Genomic DNA, 25,486 nt, shown 5'->3' with positions numbered 1-25,486 from the left:
ACACATACACAGGGAGAGGCACAATCCCAGGCTTGCACACACCCCCTTTGTCTCCTCTCACAAACACATGGATGCACATTCATATGTGACTCAGGAACTCAAGGAGGCATCTGTCAACACAAGGAGGTGCTAAAAGAGCAACAAGGAAACCGATTCAGCTTTATTGTTTTTATTCTTGTTTTAATCCTCTTTTGGTGAGCAGGGGGTTACCGGGAATTAAACCCAGGGGCACTCAGCCACTGAGCCACATCCCCAGCCCTATTTTGTTTTTTACTTAAAAACAGGGTCTATCTCGCCTATTGCTGAGGCTGGCTTTGAACTCTCGATCCTCCTGCCTCAGCCTTCCCAGCTGTTGGGATTGATTACAGGCTAATTATCTCATTTTTTAATTAGTACAAAATACATGTAACATAAAATTATCATCTTAGCTGTTTTGTCACCATATAATTCAGGGTGTGTTAAGTACATTCACCATCTCCAGGACTCTCCTCATCTTGGAAAACTGAAATCTGGTGCCTGTTGAACAGCTCCCCCTTCCCTTTTCCCCTGGTCCCTGGAACCACTGTTTTACTTTCTGTTTGGAGGATTTGACTCTTTGGGTACCTCACGTGAGTGGGACCATACAGCACTGTCCACCTGTGATGGCCTTATTTCACTTAGCATAGTGTCCAGGTATACAACAAATGCGAGACTTTCCTTGTTTTTAAGGCTGAATAATCATTCACGCGTATCCATCACATTTTGTTTATCCATTCATCCATTGATGTGCACTTGGCTTGTTTCTATCTTTCGACTGTTGTGAATAATGCTGCCATGGATATGGGCTGGGGCAGGCTTTAACTCTTCACTGAACAACCAGTGGTTCTCAGAAACCATGTGTTCTGTCTACAGGACAGGGCAGAAGACTGTGAAGAGCTGTTACGGATAGAAGAGGATGCCCACTGGCAGACAGAGGAAATGTGAGTGCCAGAGACCCAGTTCAAATACACTGGCAACCCTGTCCTGGTAGAATTTTTACATGCTTTTCTTTGGGTGATATTGATTAAGAAATTCCCAATTTCCCTCTGCCTGATGTTTGTCACAAGTATTGCGCAATAGTGTGTCTTAGACTGTTTTGTGCCACTATAACAGAATGCCACAGACTGAGTAATTTATGAACAGTGGAAGTTTATTTGGTTGACAATTCTGGAGACTGAGAAATCCAAGATGGAAGGGGCCTGCATCTGGTGAGGAACTTCTGTGGCATCGTAATGTGGCAAAAGATATTGTGTAGCAAGAGCATGAGGGTGAACCCACTTATGAGGGTAGAGCCCTCATGACCTGATCCTCATAGAGGCCTCAACACTATTGTCTTATAGATTACATTTCCAACATGTGAACTTTGGACAAGTTCAAACCACAGCACAGTGCAAAGTTGGACCTCTTTGTTGGCCTTGAATTTTATCTGATTTGAGGCTCTGGGTAGAAATGTAACTCAGAGAATTAGCTAGAATGTCTAGAATGGAGATTGCCATTTGCTTTCCTTTACCTGAAAAAGCCAACAATTGGACCTCAGGTGAACTACGGGGTCTTCTGGTTTGGGGAGAGCATATACCTCTAATGTCCTGGTCCCAAATCTGATAAGTGTCATAGCTTATGTTCACTAAACACTACATGCCAGGCACTGTCCTAAATACTTAACAGGTTCACAATTCATTTGGTCTTCACAGTAATCCTATGAAGATAAGAATTTTTTAAACATTGACACAATATCTTTATTTATTTTATTTATTTTTATGTGGTGCTGAGGATCAAACCCAGTGCCTCACACATGTGAGGCAAGCACTCTACTTCTGAGCTATAACCCCAGCCCTGAAGATGAGTTCTTTTGTCCCCTATTTCAAAGATGATAAAACTGGGGCCCAGAGAAACTGATTTTTGTACTTCCAAGGTCACAGAGGGCCACCATTAACCCCGAGCAATCTTACACCAGATGAATATCCCCTCCAGTCTCTTATTAATAAAATATTTATTTAGCAAAATTTATAAGGGAGGAAGTGAGTGATTTTTTTTAAGTTATAGATGGACACCAGTCTTTATTTATTTTTATGTGGTGCTGAGGATCAAACCCAGTGCCCCACGCCTGCAAGGCAAGTGCTCCACCACTGAGCCACAATCCCAGCCCTCAGATGAGTGATCTTATCAGATGAACCATTTCTGAGGAATTTGAGTTTGGACCATGTGACATAGATTAGAGTTTTGGTTCTCAAGATTTTGTTTTCCATGATCTGGGTTGTTGATCTGAGCCTTCCACTGAACCTTGTGATTATAGAACCTTAGACTCACAGGGAAAATTAGATAAAGCTTTAGAAACTCTGTTCTCAAACTCACATCTGCTGTTCACAATGCTGCTTACAAAAATAGGATCATCCGTAGAGCTTTATAAAATGACCAACCCTATTTGGGGTCAGACCTACTAGAGAGTTTCTGGACTGGCCTGTTGTTTTAAGCCACACAGATGATTTTGCTGCACATAAAGTCTGGGTTGAGAACCACTCTCCTATACCATGCAATGTGAAGCCCACACTGTATGAAAGAACAAAATTGAGCCCAGATGGTTTAACTGGTGTTCAGAGTCTTGAGGTAGTACAGACGGTGCAGTGGAACCCTCAGGAAACCCCATGGAACCCAGGAAAGCACACTGTGAGCCCCACCCATCTTGTCTATTGCCTGATTGTGCAGTGGGGGACCAGGGGCTTCAAGCTGAGCTGAACTGAGCTTTCCCCACCCAGTGGCTCTCTGGCACCCTGCCCTCCAGGGTACTGACATGTCTTCATTGTAATATTGAATCTGTCAAAATCATTTCCGTCTGTTAGATTTTTATAAGTTTACTTTTAAGTTTACTCATGTTTTAGTGATCAAGTTTTCATGCTTCGTACTTGGTTTTATGTTACAGAATAAGTTCATCCAAAGATCAGGACGTGGATATAGCAATGATTGAGCAGCTGAGAGAAGCAGTAGATTTGCTGCAAGATCCCAATGGGTATGCTTGTCTTCCTTTAGCCCAGGTTTCCTGTGTAGTTAATGCCTACCAATCTAATGAGTACCTTATTTCAATTTTTAAAATACTTATATACACATTTTGGTACCAGTATAACCACTGATGAAGTAAAAGTCATTTTAATTACCAGTTTCCCAAGATTCAAAAGTGAAAGAGTCAGAATTTTGCAGAGATGGTGGTCAATTCCCTATTTTAGCTCTTAATGGAATTCATTCACCTCTCATGAAATCCACATGGGATTTTTGGTACAATACTTAGAAAACAGAAATATGGCAAAAGAACGTAAAACTTTTTTTGTGTGTGTGTAAAGATTTTTTTTTAAGAACATAAAACTTAAGCCACTGATTTACAGAAATACAAGGAAATTTTTTCTAGAATGAAGATTAAATAAATAAACATTACTATTTTTATTTCTGATAGTACCAAAATACAAGTAACATATAAACAATAATATATATATAATATAATCTTTAGAAATCTAAAGATTTGTATTTCTGAATTTGAGTTGGCCTTTGTCGATAGCGGACGCTATATGCAGTGGGTAGTTTTTGTTTGTTTCTTAGGTAAGGATAATGGAATTCCCATGGACAAAATATTTTTCAGTAAGACAATATCAGGTATCAGATAATAACTATAAGACCACTAGAGAAACAGACCCAAAGCTTGTCTGTTGTGAAATGTCCAAGAGTCCTGGGAATTATGTGAACATGGTGTGGTCTTATAATATGGTGAACTTGGGAATCACACCACAGCACTCTTATCTGGGTTCTGGGAATTTATAATAAAGGTGGTTAGTGAATGCAGAGTGCTTTCGAGAATATTCCCAACAATATCATCTGGCATTTGAAAGAATGATGGCAGGTCAGGTTGAGTTTGACTGGAAATCTTTAGCAATTGATTTGAAAAGAACTTCCATTCTGCAGACACTCACTGAGTGTTTAGAACATGATTTATGGTGTGTACCTTGGGGGATATAAAGATGAACAAGACCCAGCTCTTTCCTTCCAGGCATTTCTAGTATTTTTTCGCTTTAGAAGTTTGGATTGATTAATATATAACCCCAAAGCAAAACAGAGTAGCCCACATGGGTGACATAGCAGTGGCATGGGATGCAGGGCTGGAACCATAGGGAGACATGGGTGCCCTGAGGAAGGGGCTCCGAGTTCTGGGCCTTAATCTCCTGCTCTGATGAGGAGTAGGTTGAACCGAGGAGCTCCGACTCTTCCGCAGTTCTGAAATGTCTGGAGCCACAAGTTGTGCCGATGTGGATGGGATGGTGGGTGTAGCTGCACTCTGGAAGAGCCCGGAGGAATGTCCCTGGCCACACGTGGTTTGCGTCTTTATTAAGTGCTATGTTTAAATCATAAATGTTGAAACATTTCCTGTGGAGTTCATTTCCTCCCTAAAATAATCCACTACTTTGGCTACTTTAGATTTTGTTATTTATTCTGAAATAACTACTATAAGTCTGATTTTCTAACAGTATTTTTGTAAGCCAGTGTAATCATGTTAAAGTAGAAGTCCTTCTTGTTTTGCTTCTGATAAAGAGAGGGAATTCAAGACATGTTTATTTCTAGATTTTAAAATATTAACAATAAACATGTTTACATACATATTGGGTTTCTCCTTTATCTCACAGTTCATAGATCCAGGGGGTTTTTTTAGGTCCAGAAACTTAAGTGGAATATGGCTGTCCTGTTTTTCTTTATTTCGTTTTCTTCTCTAGGCCTTCTCAGTGTTAGTGTGGTAACATTTTCATAGGCATATTTATTATATTGTGTTATATTATTATAATTATTATATTATTGAATTATATATGCAAAGATGGCTTTATAATTTTTCTATCGCTTATGGATTTCCTGGCTTCATTGTTCTTTGAAAAAAAGAGCAACTTACCTCTTAAAGTTGCGTAATTCAAAAAAACTATACCTGAGACAATTTCAAAAGTAAAAAATGTGTATCAAATTGATTATGATTTCTTTTTCCTTTTTGGGAGTGGGGAGGATGCTGGGGGTCAAACCCAGGCCTCCTGCATGCTAAGCAAGTGCCCTAGGACTGAGCTTCACCACAGTTCTGAATTCTTATTTTATAATTGAGAGGATTAAGTTTATACCACAAAGGTCTTCCCACCAGAACCAAATGTTGTTGGCACATATGTTTATTTGTAGTACTCTTAGCAACTTCTGTAAATTAATGAAATTCTAGAATAAAACTTAGTATATGCTACCTATGAAAATTGGGATTTTTTATTGGAAATTTCTCTTACATTGTGAATCAGTTGGATTTCAATACCAGTAACAGATGGAAAATTATATTTTGACCCCCCGTGGGTTGGGAAATGCCATACAGTTTTTCATTTTTGTCATAAACCCTTCTTCACTTAATCTTAGATAAACACTGCTTTTCATTATATAAAGTTTTAAACTAAATATGACCAGGAGAATTTATAACAAGTTTAATAAATATACTGACATTTCTTCCCCCTTACTTTTTAGATTAAGTGCAGATATTACTGAGAGAAGTGTTTTAAATCTGTATCCTATGGGATCAGCAGAAGCTTTAGAACTACCAGATTCTGCACTTAAGTATGTTTGCCTTTTTATAACTAAAGATATTTCTCTTTTGACATTGAAGTACTTATGCTTTAAATTCTACCTTATGTCTTCCTTTTTCTTTCCTTGTGCCCACAGTGGTCAAATGCAGCTGGAGACATCCCCAGTGTGTGAGGTAAGACTACAGCACTGAGCAGTGCTCTTTCCAGAATACTCTACCACATTCTGTGAAGATCTGTCCGGGGAAACATTTTTATGAGTGAGACCAATATCCATGTTTGTCCAAGACACATTTTTCAGTGTTTGTATACTTTCCTTCTCTTAATTCTGCTTCTCTGTTATATCTCACCTTCTATTAAAGATGAGAGATGGCTATTTCTCATAGATTCTTTAAATTTTTTAATAAAAAGTTGCACTGAGTCAGGTGTCAACCGCTGTGATGCATGGGAAACCTGCTCTTTGTTAGAAACTGGAGCTAGGTCCATGTAGTATAGATTTTGGACCCTAGGAAGAAGTCTGGCTAGAAAAGACCTGAAAAGCAAGAGCAATTGAATTTCTGCGTGGTGTTAGGAAGATAAGAGATTATTACAAGCTGGGTGTGGTGGCACACACCTGTAATCCTACCAACTCAGGAGGTTGAAGCAGGAGGACCACAAATTTGAGGTCAGCCTTGGCAACTTAGAGAGACCCTGTCTCAAGATAAAAAATAAAAAGGGGCTGGGAATGTAGCTTAATAATAAAATGCTGCTGAGTTCAATTCCCAGGGCTGAAAGAAAGAAAAAAGAAAAAGGAAAACAAAAATCTAAAAGAGAATATTATAAACTGGTGGGGGTGTTTGGGAGCAGGGTGAGGGTAGATTAGGTAGAGTTACAGGGGTTTGAGTGGCTATAGAGAAAGCAGTTTTGACATAAAACTAGAGATGAGCCTAAAAGGTCCCAAAGAAAGATTGTTACCCCAGTTACGGAGAGAGAGGTTTGCATGATGATTTGGGAGTTATGGCCTGTTTAAATCTGTTTTATCCCTTCTTTGTGAATGGGCTTAGGGTGGCTAGTTTAGGTACCCAGATTATATACAAACCAATCTATTCCCCCTGTGGTGTTTACACGTGTGTTACCAGTAAAGCTTCATACCCTTTAACTATTAAAAGTTCCTGTGTGCAAGAAATATGGAAAAAAGAACTGTACAAGAGAGTATGAGAACTATTCCCAGAGAGTATGGTTTCATTGTTAAATGCAGTGACTTGGAACGATGTGAGCTATAGCCGCATCCCGAAGACTTGCTAACTCTAGGCTAGCTAATTAACCTCTCTAAACTTAACCTTCATTTTCAGTAAATTGGGATCATAATAATAGCTATTGTAAAGCTTAAATAAGATGATTCAGAACGGCCTCACCATACAGGGCGCCTAAGTGCTGGCTGTTCATCTCCTGCTCTGTTATTGTTATTGGTGTGGTCTCTAGAGGGAGCGGGTACCACTGCTGCTCTGGGTTGAGGCAGCATTGAACTACTCCAGTAGCAGAGCATCAGGAAGCCTTTCATTAGCAGGCTGTCCTGGATTCATGGCCTCAAGTTTCCATTTGAGATTGATTTGGTTCTCTGCACACTCATGTTTTTTTTTTTTTTTATGTTTCTTATTTGGATATGATTTTAACTTTACAAAGGAGTGCATAGATAAATAATAAAATAATAAATAAATAAATAAATTACAAGGTTCTACAAAATGTTGCAAAAAAATTACAGTCTTGTACCTAGATTTACTGATTACAGGTTGAACATCCCTAATCTGGAAATCCAAAATCCAGACACTCTAACATCCGAAACTTTTGAGCACCAACATAATGCCGCAAGGGGGAAGTGCCACCTCTGACCTCATGTAATGAGTTGCAGTCAAATTACAGATATTACTAAAAATATTGTATTAAATTACCTCAGGCTAACTGTAGAGAAACATAAATGAGTTTTGTGTTTCGACTGGCGTCCCATCTCAAGATACCTAATTATGCAGTTATTCTAAAATCCAAAACACTTCTGGTATCAATAATTTTGGATAAATGATTCTCAACTTATGTTAACATTTTGCCACATTTCCTATATTTTATATATATATATATTCTATTCCTATATTATATCCTATATTATATTCCTATATATTATTAATTTCCTCTCTCTTTCTCCCTACCACCTGCACACACACATTGGGTGTTTTTTTTTGTAAATTTTATACATCATTGTCCTTTATTCCTAAACATCTTGGTGTATATCTTCTAAGAATATGGATTTTATCTTAGGTAACACATGCCAGTTATCAACTTCATAAATTTACATGGATAACCTATTTTTATCCAATCTGCTATCTACACATGCAATTTTATCAACTGTTCTAAGATGCTTTCAGATCATTTTTTTCCCTATCCAGTATAGGATCTAGTTTTCAGATATATATATTCCTGTATGCAATGTTTTTGTAACATTTCTTTAATTTTTATGACCTTCAAAATTTTAAGAACTCAAATTTCCTCTTTTTAATGGAATGTCCTTCATTTGGTATTTATCTTACATTTCCTCGCGATTGGTTTGAGGTTCTGTGTTTTTATTTGGGATGCTGCCCAGGTGATGATGTTTATCCTTCTCAGAGTATGTTAGGGGCACACAAAAAATGTCCATCTGTCCCTCATGGATAATTTTAATTTGATCATCCAATTGAGGTATAACTCCATTTCTTCACTGTATAATTACGGTTTCATTTTTCTTTTGCAACTGATAACTAGTCTGTGGAGAGAGGTATTTAAAGACCATCTTAGTATCCTGCTACAGAAACACTTTTGACACTAGTAAAAAAGGTGGCCACTTGTGTGCATGATTTCAGGAGTGTCAGGAAGACCCAAAACTTCTAGTTAGAAGGTAACTCTCCTTCATCTCTGATGGAGAATTGGCTGGTCATTCCAATAATTTTGTCTTTGATTAAAATGTGTATATTCCTGACCCAAAACAGAAGAGGTCTTGCTAGATGCTGGACCATGTTCTTTGTATCTATTATCATTATAGATGCTTCTCAACTTACAGTGGGGTTATACCCAATAAATGCATGAAGTTGAAATAACTAATGAATACAGTGAAGTTGAAATTATTGCAAGTCAAAAATGCATTTAATATACCTAACCTACTGTAGACATGCTCAGAAAACTTACATTAGCTTGAAATTGGGCAGAATCATTAACACATAGCATATTTTATAATAAACTGTTGAATATCTAAGGTAATATATTGAACACTGCCCTGAACCTCAAAAAACAGCCAATTACAGTAATAATTAAGAATTGCTATTGATATTAAGCATTTGGATGGTTTAGAAAGAAATGTTTTAAATGCCCCATTCCCTTCATTTAAGTCCAAGATAGTTTCAGCTTCCTCATCAGCAAAGATGAACTAGATCTTTGCAGTCAGGTTTAGATTTTTGAAGTGGAATTTTACTGCATATATTGATCCTGTCTTTGTTTCCTCCTGTGTCTTTCTTTGTAGCATGGCACAAGCACTTAGCATTTTCACTTGAAGGGGGACCTAGCACAGTACCTAGTAAACAGTGAGTGTTCAGTGAGGGTTTGTGGAAGGGTGGGAAACAGGAAGGGAGAGAGAGGGGAAATAGTAAGAAGTGGCTTTGGAGCCTGGGCACCATGGTGCATGCCTGTAATCCCAGTGGTTCAGGAGGCTGAGACAGGAAGATGGAGTTAAAAGCCAGCCTCAGCAAAAGCAAGGCCCTAAGCAACTCAGTGAGACCCTATCTCTAAATAAAATACAAAATAGGGCTGGGGATGTGGCTCAGTGGTTGAGTGCCCCTGAGTTCAATCCCCAGTAACCCTCTCCCCTCCAACATAGAAGTGGCTTTGGTCTGCAGAACTTCAGCATCCTGCTCATTAGATGTAGAGACCCTGGATGCAGTAGCTGAAACAACCCATCATTTAAGGAATACTAAATATTGTGTTACTCTGATGACACATCTTTGTGCTTGTGTACATTGAAACTGATCTGACACTTTTCTGCAGGATTTTAAAGCTTCATGGGTTTTCTTTAAGTTTACCCATGTTTGCCCTCATTACATTATGTAGAAAAGCCATGTCCCCTTCAGGAGGGAAATTTGACTTCCAAGTCATGTGTCAATCATTCAAGCAGCGCAGTCACCCCAGCGGCCTTTAATAACCAGTTGTTTCTTCTATCAGCTATTAAATCAGGGGACCCTGAGCTGAAGTCCTACACAAGGCCCATGCCCGGACCCTGAGGGTCTTTAAGCAAGTCACTGCACTTTTCTCCAGAGTGAATTTTCTGCTCTGGCCAGACAGATTGTGTTAGCATTCTGAACACACAGAACGAGCCAGGTCCAGCCTACCTTGGCAACTATTTGGGCCTGCTCCCTAAAATGTTCTTCAACTTTCAGTCCTAAAGATTTTTTTTTTAAAGGAACATACCTGTGTCCAGGATTTTAGAGGTACCAGAAAGGCACAAAAGTTTTAGGAAAAAAGATAGCTGTACTTCATCTCTATTCAAACTATAATGTTTTCTGGTATTTTAATATGTTTTTCTTCTTTGGTTGAATCGAGAAGTTATATTTGGTGTAACCTAATTTTATTCCCTGTCTTCCTGGGGCAACTCTCTGTCCTTGACAAACATACCCCCATAAGTTTAAAAAAAGAAGTGGGGATAGCTGGCTCTGGTAGAAAAAGGACATCATGAGAAGAAGGAAAAGAAAAGAAAGTGGTGAATTCTCAAGGTGGTGACGGTCATGCAGAACTTAAATGTGACCCTCATGTGTGATTTGATGGTTTTTACACCACTCTTCCTTCTCATTCAGGAAGAAAGCAGCATCCTGCAGATAGATTGCATTGATTTAACAACATTTGTTGAGTACCCAGCTGGGGTCAGCTTGTTTTGGGGGAGGAGACTGGAATGTGGAAGACAGGAAGTTGCCCTCAGTTTTGAAGAGTTTTAAAAAATTGCAAAGGGAGAAGATTTAGATATGGAAAAAATTCAAAGTAGAACGTGAGATAGTCTGCCATCCTGAGAAGGATGTTCTGTTTTTTTATGTTCTGTGAGACTGGGGAAGGGACCAGGAGATTAAGGCCAGGGAAGTGAACTGCACCTTTTGGACTGTTTTGAAACTGCACCTGTAGCCAGGAGACTGTGCTTTGTGTCAGTCGGTAGGGCTATGTTGAATTCAGTGCCAAGTGTGAATTGAATGGAACAGGGAGGCCAAGATTATGGAGTACTTTGCGTTTGGTGACCTGACTCATTATCTGACCTTGAACATATTTAGAAGATCTACATCAAGTTTGGGTAGTACTGTCCTCCATTCAGGAAGAAATGTAAATCGCCTGTTCATGCATAAATCATATTGAATGGGGTAGGTACTGAGAGGGACAACAGGAACAATTAAAGGAAGGAGTTGCTTATAGGAAGATAAAATGATCAAATTTAAAGTCACTTATTAGCAGTTCAAATAAAGCTTATCAATTGGATAAGTACATTATTGACCTTTTATTCTAAAAATATTTTTCCTTGGATTTATGTCAAAAGTTGGGAATATTTTTAAATAGTACTCTTCAACATGATTAGGGATGGGCATCTTAAATTTAATTTGTTGTCATATATAAAGATGTTTATGTTAGCACCAAATTTTTTTATTAGGGTGTACCAGTGGGGTCTGGATCATCATATAAAGAAGGCAGATCTGGGAAAATAATAAGCTAGAGTGTCCCCTTTGTGGCATCCTGGTCTCTATGTGTCCCTTTCTAGGATTCCATCCTTAGCTACTGTTTCTTTCCTTCCATGCTGTCTACCTGTGGAGCATCTGGCCACCCTTAGGCATCTCATAAATCATAATGCCTCAAGTCCCTCACCCTACTTCTAGCATTCAGCTTTCACCTCCCTGCTATAAGCATGCCATTCTCTAATGGCTACATAGAATAACTTTCTCAAACTGCTCCTTCATTCTCAATGATGGAAACCACCGCCAATTGTAAATCCCATACACTGCACCAGTGGTTGCCAAGGCAAACTGATATTGAACTTCCTACAAGAGTTTTGCCCAGGTAATGTGGGGTCCAGGCATGCGTAATTATTAAAAGCTCCCAATGTGATTTTACATATTTTTGAACTATTGCCTTGGACCAACCATTTCTAAAAACCCACAGTTAAAATGGGGGTGGTTACCTGGATAGGTGGATAACCAACCTACCAAGGGAAGCCAATGTCCACAGACACTTGGGAATGAGCTCTTTATGCTGGAAAAGCCTTATCTTAAATTACGGATACTTCACATGTATCACAGCTATGAATACAGATGCATAGTTTTAGAAAATGTAAGTATGACCTCCTTAGCTCTTTAATATACCAGTTAATTCACTGCATATTTATTGTGTGCTTCTGTGCCAGGAATAGGATGAAAATAAGGCACAGTTCTTGCCTTGTCAGTTTTACAGTCTAATGGAACATACTATGCATTTTTTTCCCTCTTCCTTAAGGTGCAACATGATCTAACATTACAGAGTAATGGGAGCCAGTATTCTCCAAATGAGGTAAGTTTTCTGCAGATCAGTGGAAGCCGAGGTGTTCCATGAAGACTGCATTGGAATACCTGTTTCAGAAATATATGATCTGACACTGCGGTTACTGATTTAACTCTGTTTCTGGGAGACACTCATTAGCTCTCACTCATTCTCAATACCAATGATTGCCTTATTTGGGCCTCTTCATAATTCAAGATTAATTTTTATGAGATACTTTGTAAACCAAATATGGGAACATCTTTGTAGAAAACAATGAAAATCGCTCAAAAAGGCATCATTTTGAAAGTCTGGTCCTCCCGTGGTGATTCAGCGCGTGGTGCCTTGATCTGCTTCGTGTTATCTGTTTTTCTATCTCGTTGTGCCAGGAGAGTCTTCCTTAGCTGTGCCCTCCTTGGGGTGTAGGAGTATATTCACGCATGCACACCCACAACTGTGTTGGAGGAGAAAATGCATTGACAGTTTCACCTGATTATAAAATATATTTATAATGAACAAATAAAAAAAAAATGGGTCATGTAGCAACATTCTATTGATAATGTCACTTAAATCATTTGATTTTTCAGCTAGTACTTGATATCCCAGTAGCAAATGCAGACAGGAGGTGGTTTTGTAATAATCCTTGATCATAGAAAAGCCATCTATAGTTCTACTTCAATTTTTTCCCTCATTTTCTTTCCTTCTGACCCCACAGATGAGAGAGGACTCTGCCTCTGGCTCTCCTACCACAAACAGCACAGCACCATTTGGCCTGAAGCCTCGATCAGGTAAATTAAAACCTCAGTCCCTTCTTAGACTAAATAACTCTGTGGTTTCCCTCTAGCCTTTTAAAGTTTATGTGATTATAATGTGAATGTCATCCATTCTGGGGAGTGGGGATTGTGGCATCAGAACCTTGCTTCACTTTGGGAAGGTCAGAGACTGGGGTCATGGTTTTTAATAAATCAGCTATTAAGCTCCTGCTAAGGGCAGTGGTGGCAGCATTGAAGCGGGGAAGAAATTTCTGTTGAACTTTTTTTGCCCAAGGAAGATAAAATAAGACCTTTCCCCAGGGGTTCCCTGGTGCTCTGTTGAGTTCCAGAGCAGCCTCTGGTTGAGAAACTCCTTTCTGAGATGCCCTTTGTTGCTTTCTGAGCCTGGGAAGGTTTATATATTTACTCATGTGACAGGCTTGCCTGAGTGATCAGGAGTCAGGGAAAAAAAAAATCTTTTGGAAAGCATTCTGCTCTTTGACCTATTTTATTTTAATTTGTTATTTGTACATTCACAAAAGCAAATTATAGCGATATGCCAAATAACTATTGATTTTAAAAAAGGTTTCTAAACAGAAAAATACATTTTTTTCTGATTTTTTAAAAATTCATTTCAAGCTATGGTGCTGCTATCTTCCTTTTTTCAAGCCCTTCTTTGTTTGTTGATTGATTGATTGATTTTTGATTCTTTTTATATTTAGAATACTCATTACTTATGCTTTTAAGCAAGTGCTAGTAAAGGACTCGGATATTTTTAAGCAAAAGCTGGTAAAGAACTCTTGTGTTCTTGCATTTCCCACTAAAGCCTTTTCCAACAGTAGAGGTTATGCATCTGTCTAGCTTGAAAAAGAACAAACAAAGATGATTCATTAATAAAGGAAATGTTTTTGTTCTTGGAGCAAGTTGATTGATGGGCAACATTTGGCCAGGTGCAATGATTTCCTGGCAATTTAAAAGGGCTTTAAGAAAAAAAAGCCCATTTAGGAAAATGCTCGAATGTGGCAAGAGTCAGTGGGTATTTGATTATTTTTGTTTTTGTTGTGGTGCTGGTGATGGAACCCAGACCCTTGTGCATGCTAGGCCATCTTTGTACCACTGAGTTACACCTGACCCTCATGGGTGTTTTGTGAGGAGTCCAATGGCCACCCCCATCACGTGTAGAACTAAGCATAGGTGACTAGATATAGACTGTGCTTCCACTTCCATGTTCTCAGGTGGGTTCTGGGAGGTGTGGGGGTGAGTCCGGACACACCTCCCCTGTGTAAAGATTATTAGGAGATCTGTCTCCACACACTGAGGACCTCATATTGGGTTGTGGACTCAGTTTACACAATTTTAACTTATTTCGTAGTCAGGCAAACCAAAACCTGCATAGATGTCCAAAGAGCCATATTCTGTTGATTGTGTCGTCTTGCAATTTAGCTGTAAACTTGTTTCAGTGACTTTTTTTTATTCCTCCTGCAGAGTCCCACCTAACTTACTGTAGTTACGGGTTACATCATGATTGTATTGTGAAGCATTTCAGATTCTTTGCAGTGGTGAAAAATAAATGAAGTATTTATTTTGAATAGCAGAAAAGAAAGATCATTTCCTCTCCAGGCTTCCAACCTTGGAAAGCTTGACGAGCCAGTGTGGAAATTGTTCTAGTTGTTGAAAGCTTTGTGGAGTTTGGTTGCTGTAAATAATTGTTGATTTACCTTCAGGGACATCAAGTGACATATTGGAACTTTATAAAACTGGCAGTATGTATTGAGATTTTAAAATTTTATATAGTAATTTTTAAACATTACAGTATGCATTTTTCATACTGTATGCAGTAATAATAATTGAAGTGGTAATAATTGGATATCATATGATTGCAAGAGATAGGAACTATTTTCGATTGAGTGACTTTTGAAAGCTTTTTATTTTGTAATTCATTATGTGGATTTGTGTGATTTCTGTGGTATAAATAAAAACAAACTGCTCAAGTGAAGAAGTTGGAATAAGAATAATGACTGTTAAAATAAATTGATTTTTCTTCAAAAGAAACATTTTTTTTCTCTTCTGTTTTCCTCTCAAAGGAAGATAGTGCACATACCCCAAAATTTATTCCTAGAACTCTGCCCATTAATTTTACTAGCCCTACTTTATGATTGAATAAAAATTATGTGGATACTTCCTAAATACAAATATCCTAAATAAATATATCCTAAATAAGTAAATCCATTACTGTATGGATATTTATTGCAAAAACATCATTGTTGTTATATCATAATATGATGACGTGTTATCATTTCATAAATGACCAACTCAGAAGTTCTCGAAACAATAATTGGCATCTGTTTGTTCGTGTATTGTTAAATAGACTCTATTGGTATCCAAAATTGGTTTGTTGTTGTTATTTTTTACTGGCCAATATTGAAAACTGTATTGAGAGGTACATCAAGAGGAAGAAATGGGTAGATTCAGCTTTCAGCAAAGTCTTCTAGTAAACTCACAGATGTCTTAGAAGGAAATTCTATATTGCCTTGGGAACAAATTCCACTCATAGTAAATAGTGATTCTATAATAATTTTATTTCTGATAGATATATTTTTTATATTAAGTTTTGTCCCATTTGGCCAAATTTTTGTGTGTGAATCATGTAATTAGTTTGCTACGATTGTGATTGTTAGTTGTTTAGAGAGCCTTGAGAAAGGTATCTAGTAGTACATTTGCTTATTAATTTGCATAACCTCCTGGTGCTCTTCCTTTCTCCTGTAACAACCCATTAGTACTCTAAGTCTGCGGGCTTGCGGAACTGTTAAATTAGCAATATTAACTGCATGCAAAGTGTATGACCGATGAGTACTAACACTCAGTTTTTATCATTCTTTTTATTCCATGCGCCATCTTTCATTCTCCTCCTATATTGTACATTTGCAAATAAAACCCATGTAAATGAAATCCACTTCATTTCCATACGAAACCTTATGCCATTCGTGAAACGCTGCGGCCCCTTTGGTTTTGCCTGGTCCTTGTGCAACTACACGCGGCCTGGCTCTCGCCCTCCTGCAGACCCAGCCCTCATTCTCCCTCCTATCTCCTTCAACAAACTTACACAGGCACAAACATGGGACAACTCTAGCTACAGTGTTCCTTCTGAAGGAGACAGTGACAATGGTAGGTGGCTTTGTACCTCTTCTTCAATGTTCTCATGAATAAGTCAGTGAATATAGTGAACCTCCCTTTATGGGAGGCTGGAGAGAGGGTTGCATTCACCTGCATGCTTGATGCAAGGAATTCCAAGCCAGCCAGGGAGGTGAGGTCCAGAAAAGTGCATGCGAATTGTGAATTGTTTTCCAGCAGTTGGTCCTGAATTTGGGGAGGATTTTAAAGTACTTTCTTTTCCACCTGTTCTGCTTGGGGTTTGGGGTTTGTTTGCAAAGATTTGGGGTTTGCACATTTGTGTTATCTCTGCTCACTCCTGCACCTAATGCTTAGAATTTGACCTTTTATATCTATGCTTACCACATGTGTTCTTAAGGTAATAAAAATGCACCATGGCTAATCCTAGAGCGTTGCACTGGAAACAATGTTAATGTTGAGAAATTTCTAAAAATGAACAGAAATCACTTGCCTTCTTGAGTATTTCATTTGAATTATATTCAAGAATAGGAAGTTGGTCTGGGAATCATGCATGCGTATCAATAGAATACTGAGGCCATCAGGATTAATGTGACTATCTTAATTTTGTGCCATTAAATCATCTAGGAGAGACAAATAAAATACATATAAGCATTTAGATCTACAGACCACATCGGTCTGAATCTCCATTCTAGTCTATTATTAGTTCAGATCTTATGCGTTTCATTTCAAAATACAAAGTGATAGAAGGAATGTTAAGTGAAATAGCATGATTTCTAGCGAAGCAAGTGAGATGTGAGATCTGATCACTCTGCAAACCCAATGGGGGATATATATTCTGATAGTTCATATTTTTTTAATCTAAGGATGTTATATGTAACACATGGAAAATATGTATTTAAAACACTTACTGTGATTTCTGGTTAAGATTCAAAAATGCTTTTACAACTTCCTTATGTAGAAGGAGAGTGTACACTCTGGCAGTTTAGTTATAAAAGGAATATTAACATTTCATAGATGTTAAAAATTGTTAACTGAAAATGAGCATGATTTTAAAAATCATGAAATAAAAAGTCCATCCTGATTTAAATTCTGGAAGTTGATGATTACTGAATGGAAAATTTCTAGATAAGCTTTCCTTTACTTAAAAATAATAATAAAAAAAAAAAACAGAAGGGAGGCATTTTTGTTTTTCAGAAAGCATGGCTATTTATGGGTATGATGTTGTTTCAAAGAAATAAAGTCTAGTATGTAAGATTGATGTGTGATTTGGTATTTCCTTAGGAATGGTATCTGAAACCAAAAGACTTTATTTTTTAAAGCTGAGAAATAATTAGGAATTTACGTAGCAGTAGAACTTCTGTCCTCACAGATGAAAAACCTAAAATCAGAGAGGCAAGATGAATTGTATGATCCACACTATTAGGTAGAGGTGCCAGTATGGCCACACCCAGAGCCCCTAATTCTTTTTCTTTGGCAGGGGGCTACCAGGAACTGAACTCAGGGGCACTCTACCACTGAGCCACATCCCCAGCCCTATTTTGTATTTTATTTAGAGACAGGGTCTCATTGAGTTGCTTAGTGCCTCGCTTTTTCACTGAGGCTGACTTTGAACTTGCCTGCTGCCTCAGCCTTTTAAGCTGCTGGGATCACAGGTGTGAGCTACGGCTCCCAGCTCAGAGCCCCTGATTCTTGAAAGCCTCCTCTCAGGCAAGTCTCCATTCATTCTGTAGATGTTTATTGAGGTACTAAGCCAAGCTGTCTTCTTTTTATTAAAAGTTTTGAGATTTCCATAGTAAATAGTCATTGTGAAAATCTTTCTCACAACAATCAAAATAACCTTGCATTCATTATTTGGTATTTTTACTCTGAGTGCAAATTCCAGGGATTTGTGTGTTCCTGTCCTACTGTACCACAATAATAATGAAATGATCGTGTTCAGCGTTCATCTGACTCCGTCAATTATGTCAATTGCCTTCTTTATTTGTAATTGGTCTCTAATATGACCCAGGCAAGAGATGTGAAAGATTCTTTGCAGAATTACTTGTGCAGGTTTCCAGATCTGATCTTTCACATACATCTTCGTTCTCTTTTCGCTCCACTTGGCCTTGTGATTCGAATGTGTTTCAAATTAAAGAAGCTGCACTGTGACACCAGCAGATGAGCAACTGCTGCAGGAGGAATAGTTTTTACATTGTTCTTGACACTTCCTCTAAAGTAGAATATTCTATTCAGCAGCCTTCTCTTGGCATTTCAGAGCTGATTATCACGTCACTTGTGTCCTCATAGTCTCCCTGTAGTAAGCTATCTTAGCCATTGTCAATAAGTGGCATCTTATTGCCAACTCATCCTAACATAATATAACCTTTAGTTATGAATTTTGGCAAACTTGGAGTTTCTATACCTGTTCACTGCCTTGCTTTATATAAAAATTCCTCCTTTATTTAAATTCTTGCCAATATTTCACTCCAAATGGATTTCATTTTAAATTCACCATTTTCTCTTCATATATTCTTCATAGAGAATTTTTTAAAATGAAGATGCCTGGAGTTTGAAGTCCCATAACCCCCAAAATTCTGCCTCCTAAGGGATAATGAAGAAAGTAGGTCTATCCACCTCTGGCTCTAGATGGGCAGCTATATCTCAATTTGTCCTTAACCTGAAAACATACTTCTTGCTCTTATGCCCTCTTAGGACTCCATCTTTCTTTCCCTCCTTCACTTTGTAAAGTTTTAAACTTCTTTTGAAATACTCTTGCTTTTTCATGTGCAACAAATTGATGGGTACTAATTTATACTCATTTAAAATTGATCTTTTAAGTGATCACCTGGGAATGAATGAGCAGACAATTCCCTTGAGGGCCAGTTAGCAGACATTCTCCAAATTTTTTTTATGGTCATCTTGCACTAAGATATTATTCTCTCCATTCCAGAAATGAGGAAAGAGGATGCAAAGTTTTCCCACAGTTCTCAACTCTGTCTTCATTGAATTGCTTTGGTCCCAGACTCAGATGCTAATTTACTTGGTGTAGTGTTGAATCTAATCTCTCTTTAAAACAAACAAACAAACAAAAAAAAACTCTGATTTTTTTTAACTGGTTTTTCTGTGATATTTGATACAAATAAGTTTGAAATGGCCAAAACCATGAAGAGGACATTTGAGCATTTCAAGGGCAAAGAATATGTCTAATTCACTTTGAGTACAAGAAGGAAATGAATGAATGAGCTGGTCAGATTTCTAACTCAGAGTAGCCTAAATCTAAAGCTCATGACATTGTCAAAGTCGATGTATTGCTGCCCTTGAACTTGTATACCTTAGACATTCCTCTAGTCCAGGTTCTTAACTTCCAAAGAGAAGGTCAGAGCTAAATTTCAAAACCTCATACTTCTGTGAAGAAGAAGTCTCCTCTTGTTAGGTTTAGGTAATAAGGGTTAAAAACACGGACTAATAATTTTTGTACAAAAAGTACATTTCATGCAATAATTAAATGATAAAAGTGCAAGCTTTAGAGCAGTGAGCCTTCTTTCTTTGCTTAACTGAAAGATATTCTCACAACAATTAAAGAAATGGTTTCTTATGCACATCCTGAGTGCCTACTATATGCTAGGCATGATGCTCATGATGGATAGCTCCAGAAAGCTCTCACAGAACTTTTAGAGTGCGTTAGGATTTAGACCTGGAAACTTGAGTTTAGGATATTTTTCAAAAGAGGAAAATTCAGGTGACTGATTATCAGAACAAGATAATTTCTGGCAAAGATGGTCTTCAAATAGGCTGATCTTGGAATGAGGGGGGTTTTGAAACACTTGTTTCATTTATTTGTTTAACAAACATTGCTGCTCAACTCACTATCTTGGGGGTCTGGTTGAAGGGTACAAATTGGAAACAAACATATGCTCTTATATTGTAAAAATGGAGAGAAATACATTTATTCTGTTATGCAGAAAGTGATGAATGCCATGAAAGAGATCCAGAGAAAGAATTTTATATGTTCATAAGAGACAGCAATTTAATCTCAACCCAGGGATGAAGATAGCGGAGAGTGAAGGAAAAGTAGAGAAAAACTAGTGAATGGATTTGATACTCTTCATAAGGACACTCATCATTTCCTCCAGGTCCATGCTTAGAAATTTATTTCTTCTGCTAAATAAATTACGTATATGAACTGATCTTCTTTTTCATGTTTTAAATGTTATCAGTTTGACGTATAATAATTAAACAGTTAAGAAGAACTCATTTTCCCCCCATTGATTGCTTATTTTTTTTTCTTATTTATGTTTAAACAGTCATGGTGGCTGTTTGATTTGGTGTAAAAAGCAGGTGCAAATATGGGGCTTTTTTGGGGGTGGGTACCAGGGATTGAACCCAGGGGCACTTACCAATGAACCACATCCTCAGTCCTTTTTATTTTTTATTTTGAGACAGAGTTTCACTAAGTTGTTGAGGCCTTGCTAAGTTGCTGAGGCTGGCTTAAACTTACGATCCTCCTGCTTTAGCCTCCTAAGCCACTGATTACAGGTGTGTGCCATCATGCCCAACTTGGGGCTACTTTTTAAAATTGTCTGGTAATCTCAAGTTAAATTTAGTGATATAGAATTAACCAAAACCAGAATAATTATTACACAGATCAATGTCCTGAAGTCTTGACCCAGACTGGTCATTGGCTGTATTACTTAAATAGTACTTGAAAGAGGGGTGTGTGTGTGGGGGGGAGAAGTACCATAAAGAATATAATTAGAGGGGCTGGGGTTGTGGCTCAGCAGTAGAGCACTCATCTAGCATGTGCAGGGTTCAATCCTCAGCACTACATAAAAATAAATAAATAAACAAACAGACAAACAAATAAATAAATAAAAGGTGTTGTGTCCAACTACAACATATATATAATTAGAACCATCTTAATGCTTCCAGTAAAATTATTCTGTCAACTAACAAAAGAAACTGGCAGATTTATTATGAGCCTAAAGAGTTTGCTTTAAAATCTCACATATTCCATGGTAATCAATACACTTAGAAAACCAACAGTAGTAGTGTACTCATGATTTCCAATAAGTTTATGCTTATTCAAAGTGTTTGTTTTAAAAACTACCGTTGAAATGTTTTTCTTTTTCATTTCAATTGCTGAACCTTCATAGAGCAAACACCCAAGTGTGCTTGTCGTGCTTTTAAGATGCACAAGAATTTAAAATGAAAAGTAAGGCCAGGAAGTTAAAACCCAGATACTGCATTGTCCTGATCTCACAGAGGGCTCCAGTAAGGCAGAGATGTTTGAATTGTGCGCTGCTAAACCAAAGCTCACGGTTCATTTAACTTCCTGATAGTTTCATATTCATAATGAAATCTGCCAGTAAAAACATATTGAAAATATTAAGCATGCTGTATTAGATAAGATTACCCCAGAGAAAAGGCAAAGGAAAATGAAACCTCCAAAGAAAACATGACATTGTTTAAATGGTGTTGTGGAGCCCCTTGCTGGCATATGTGAGTATTACCCAACTCTACCCACAGGGCTTCCCCTTTTTTTTTTCTTTTTTCCTCACTAGGAATTGGACCCAAAGCCTCCCTCATTCACACCTTAGGCCTGCACTCTAAGGTGGAGCTATAGCCTCAGCCTGCATTCCTAGACTTTTTCCTTAAATTTGGTTGACTTCTTCTCAACCAGATGGACATGTGGATTATATCTAGATTTTACATTTTAATATATTTATCTTTCAGTGGCTATACTTGAGTGGATAGGGTTTTTTTCCTGTCACTTGATTTGGTAGATAGGCAAGCTTAATGCATTCTCCACTTTTCTTCATGCTTCTGAATTTCTCAGCCTTTCCCTCGTTCCCCCTTGCTCTGTGAATTTTTCCTTCCTGCCTGCCTGGTTACTCTGTCCTTCTTTTTCTGGTCTTAGCTTTATTTTTTTAGCAATTAGTCTCACTTCCTGTGGGCTTTGGCTTTTGTGGGACTTGGTGACAGCCCTCTGTGACATGCCTTTAACTGTCTTTGCCTGTGACTTCCTTGGGTGGCTTCCAGCAGAGGTCCAGGCCACAGGCTGACTCCTCCTTGTGGTTCCAAAAGGGGGAAGGCCTCATGCTTGTGAGATCATCCTCTTTTCCTAACTGTGAGTCAAGGATTTAAGATGTGTCAACTTTCTAACATTCCCTAGAGCATCAGAATACAGATTCAGATATTGTAGAACTGATTTAGAAAAAAAAAATCCAAAATTAAGATGAAAATGATGTAGTTGGGTGAGCTCAGGATATTTAATTAATGGAGTTGAACTCAGGACCTTTCATTCAATGTATTATATCTGTAGTTTTTTAAAAACGTAATACATTGAAATAATATTTAAAATGGCCATAGGAGCACATATCTGCAGTCTCAGATGTTTAGGAGGAAGATCTCTGGAGCCCAGGAGTTTGAGGACAACACAGCAAGACCCCACCCATCTCCAAAAAGAAAAAAAAAAAGAAAGAAAGAAGCAAAATTAAAGTGGCCTGTAGAAAATGTTTGTCAGTATAGGATAAAAGTTGCATACTCTTCTTATTTGGCGTTATTTAAATTCTAGTGATTGATCCACTGAGCAATTGCAGTGTGCCAGTGCAACCTTCTACATATTGATTTCTTCTGTTGATTTCTAACGTGGAAATTCTCTGCCCAAAATTTCCTAGAGGATTCTTTTCTACTGTCCTAGTCTGAGAATCTACGGGACAGGAAGAGCCAAGCTCTCAACAGATTGCTCCCTCTGTGTACAAGGAAAGTTGACAGCCTAGAATTAACATCTTTAGGAAGGAAAAGTTTAAATATAAGTCTTCTTGTAGGCTTTGTATTATTCAAAATTAATTAAAACATTGTTATAATTATTCTTCCGCATACAGAATATTTTTTACCTTCTTGATTGATCTATAAAAGATGTCATTTTTTTAAAAGTTCATTTAGGGCTTGTGTTTTTGTTATTGTTTTACAGTGCTGGGGATGGAGCCCTGGGCTTCGAGCATGCTAGGCAAGCCCTCGGTCACTGAGCTGCACCCCAGCCCAAGAGACTATGTATCTACTTAATTCCTTCAGGAGGAAATTCCTTATTGGTTATTATTCTTGGAGGTTGTAATTTTAAGGATCTAGGCCAATGGTGATCTCTTAAGCTGCCTCTAATCCCACTGGCCTTTCCAAAAGTAGTCTGTGCTCATCTCCAAAGAGCTGGCTTTTTGGATACCGGTCTGCGACATGATAGAAGGCAGAAGTTTTCCACTCCACACTCAAATACGTAATTCTGTGTGTCATCACTTCTTTCTTAACCCAAGCTTTTAAAAATATTATGTCAAGAAAAACATTAGCCTACATTAATTTTTAGCATGTAAAGCAATTCTAGAGTCTTCTTATTTGAGATAAGTTATTTGAATTTAATGAAAGCATTTTGAGTGTAAATTAAAAGTTAGAATGAAGACAGTAGAAAAATGAGAGACAACATCTGTCTGAGAAGTGGCCTGGAATGGTCTCTACAGCCCAAATCCTTCCCTGGATCCAGTTTACATCACCAAATGCCATAGCTTCTTAGTTCACTCAACTCTGAGTAATTTAACATATAATCTCCTTTCGATTGTTTGAATCGGGCTTTCCCCTGTAAACTTGGAATTTACTTCTGTGCATGGAAAATTAGTTATTTGGGATGAGTAAAGAAATTATTATTATATATATATATGTGTGTGTGTGTGTATATATATATGTATATATATATACATATATATATATATATACACACATACATATATATATTTTGCAACCTGAGCAAGAAAGTGCCTAACAATCTTTTCCCTTTCTGTTGTAGTGTTTCTAAGACCTCAGAGAAATTTGGAATCTATAGACCCACAGTTTACAATTCGGAGGAAAATGGAACAGATGAGAGAAGAGAAAGAGCTGGTAGAGCAACTCCGTGAGGTACCCAAGAAATATTGTATAACTAAATAATAATTTTCAGAACCCAAGCCGCATTTTATATATTCAAAAAGTAGTTGTGATCTCCCCTAGAGGGGTTTCCTTTGTACATACGTATAAATGTAGCATTGTTTTAATTATGGTATACTTTAAAATAACACACCATTGTTTGTTTGCTTAACGATAATACTCTATGAATTTAAAGATGTTTACAGAGGTCTTCATTTTGTACCCAAAACTGGTCAGAGTCTTTAAATCAATCATGTACTAAGCAAACCATTTGAATTCCTCTGAAAGATGAAGTCTTGCACGGGGCGCCTTTGGGGATTTTAAGCTTGGTGATGGCAGAGACCAGAGCTGTCTGGTTCCTTGTTGTAATTTTCCGGTTCCTGATGGGAACTCCATAGATATTTGTGTATCCTCGGGGACTTTATGTGTACCTAGGAAGATTGTAGATGGAAGGTGAAATAGCAGTATATGAACCAGTCCCCGAGGGAGAAGAAGTTGGTATTAGTTATTAAAGGCAGCACTTTATGAATTGCGGCATAAGTTTATTACATTTGAAGAGAAGTATGACCTAGGAGAGGTTAAGAAGCTTCTTGGAGGATGCGGGTTTTATGTTAAATCTCCTTTCACAAGCAAATGTTTACTGACCACCAGTCTATACCAGGCCATATTCTAGGTCATGCGTATGGAAAGAGCTAAATAAGGTCCCTGCTCTAATGAATCCTGTCATCTTGGGGAAGAGATACTAAATAAGAAGGAAACAAATAAATATGTAATTTCAGACAGCAGTGAATTCTACAAAGGAGCAATGAATCCTATAAATAAAACCCAAGCCAAGATAAGTCTACACATTTGTTATTGCAGATGGTATTCCACATATGGGTTAGCAAGCAGTCAAGGGGGAAGAATTAAAAAAAAAAAACTCTCTTGGCACCAATTTAAGTCACTGTGTTTGATTTAACAGGCATAAGAGTGTTTGGATGTCACTTCCCCATTGTATTTAGATGTGCTATAAATTTGGAAGGTCAACTTCCTAATATAAGTGAAAATAAGATCAGGAACTTACCATGGGCTCTCAAAGAGCAGTTTCTTATCATTTTATCTTAAACTTGGGTCATATTGATTGTGTGTTTGACTAAAAGAGGGCCTGAAAATATTAGGTGTCTACACACAGGAGAGTTTGGAAGGAGATTTATACAACTCTGTTATACACACTGTTTTTCAATATTTTATTTATTGCAAATCACCAAATTAAGCCAACCATTCATAAACAGTTATCCAGTTAAAAGGAGCTTCTGTTGCAAAGCAGAAACTTGTATTCAAGGTCTTAAAATGAATTTCTCCAGTTCTGCTCCCAAGAGGATGGAGTAGACACACCTTTTCCTCTGCTCCCACTAAACACATCTGGGTGTGTTCTGAAAGGTTAAGAGAAGATGGGAGACTGGCTGAGGTCCTTGGGACTTGAGAAACAAGTGAGCTCCGTGGGTTTTCTTTTTGCCTCAGATATCTCAGAGGCAAAGAGCTGAAGGAGTTATAAACTCTAAAAGTCGCAGA

The 25,486-nt window shown here is 37.8% G+C and overlaps 1 protein-coding gene across 1 annotated transcript in view; it reads left to right on the top strand.

Moving 5' to 3' along the window:
- Lrch1 (leucine rich repeats and calponin homology domain containing 1) overlaps positions 1 to 25,486 on the top strand; it is a 194,031-nt gene that overhangs the window by 152,733 nt on the left and 15,812 nt on the right. The window contains exons 11-18 of the mRNA XM_048800552.1: positions 892 to 959; positions 2,936 to 3,022; positions 5,536 to 5,625; positions 5,731 to 5,767; positions 12,105 to 12,158; positions 12,841 to 12,913; positions 15,938 to 16,042; positions 23,820 to 23,929. Of these exons, the coding sequence (XP_048656509.1) occupies positions 892 to 959; positions 2,936 to 3,022; positions 5,536 to 5,625; positions 5,731 to 5,767; positions 12,105 to 12,158; positions 12,841 to 12,913; positions 15,938 to 16,042; positions 23,820 to 23,929 (624 nt within the window). The remainder of the gene's footprint in view (positions 1 to 891; positions 960 to 2,935; positions 3,023 to 5,535; positions 5,626 to 5,730; positions 5,768 to 12,104; positions 12,159 to 12,840; positions 12,914 to 15,937; positions 16,043 to 23,819; positions 23,930 to 25,486) is intronic.

This window comes from Marmota marmota, unplaced genomic scaffold, assembly GCF_001458135.2.
Source record: "Marmota marmota marmota unplaced genomic scaffold, marMar, whole genome shotgun sequence".
In the NCBI taxonomy this organism is placed as follows: domain Eukaryota; kingdom Metazoa; phylum Chordata; class Mammalia; order Rodentia; family Sciuridae; genus Marmota; species Marmota marmota.
This window is presented reverse-complemented; position numbering and strand designations above follow the sequence as displayed.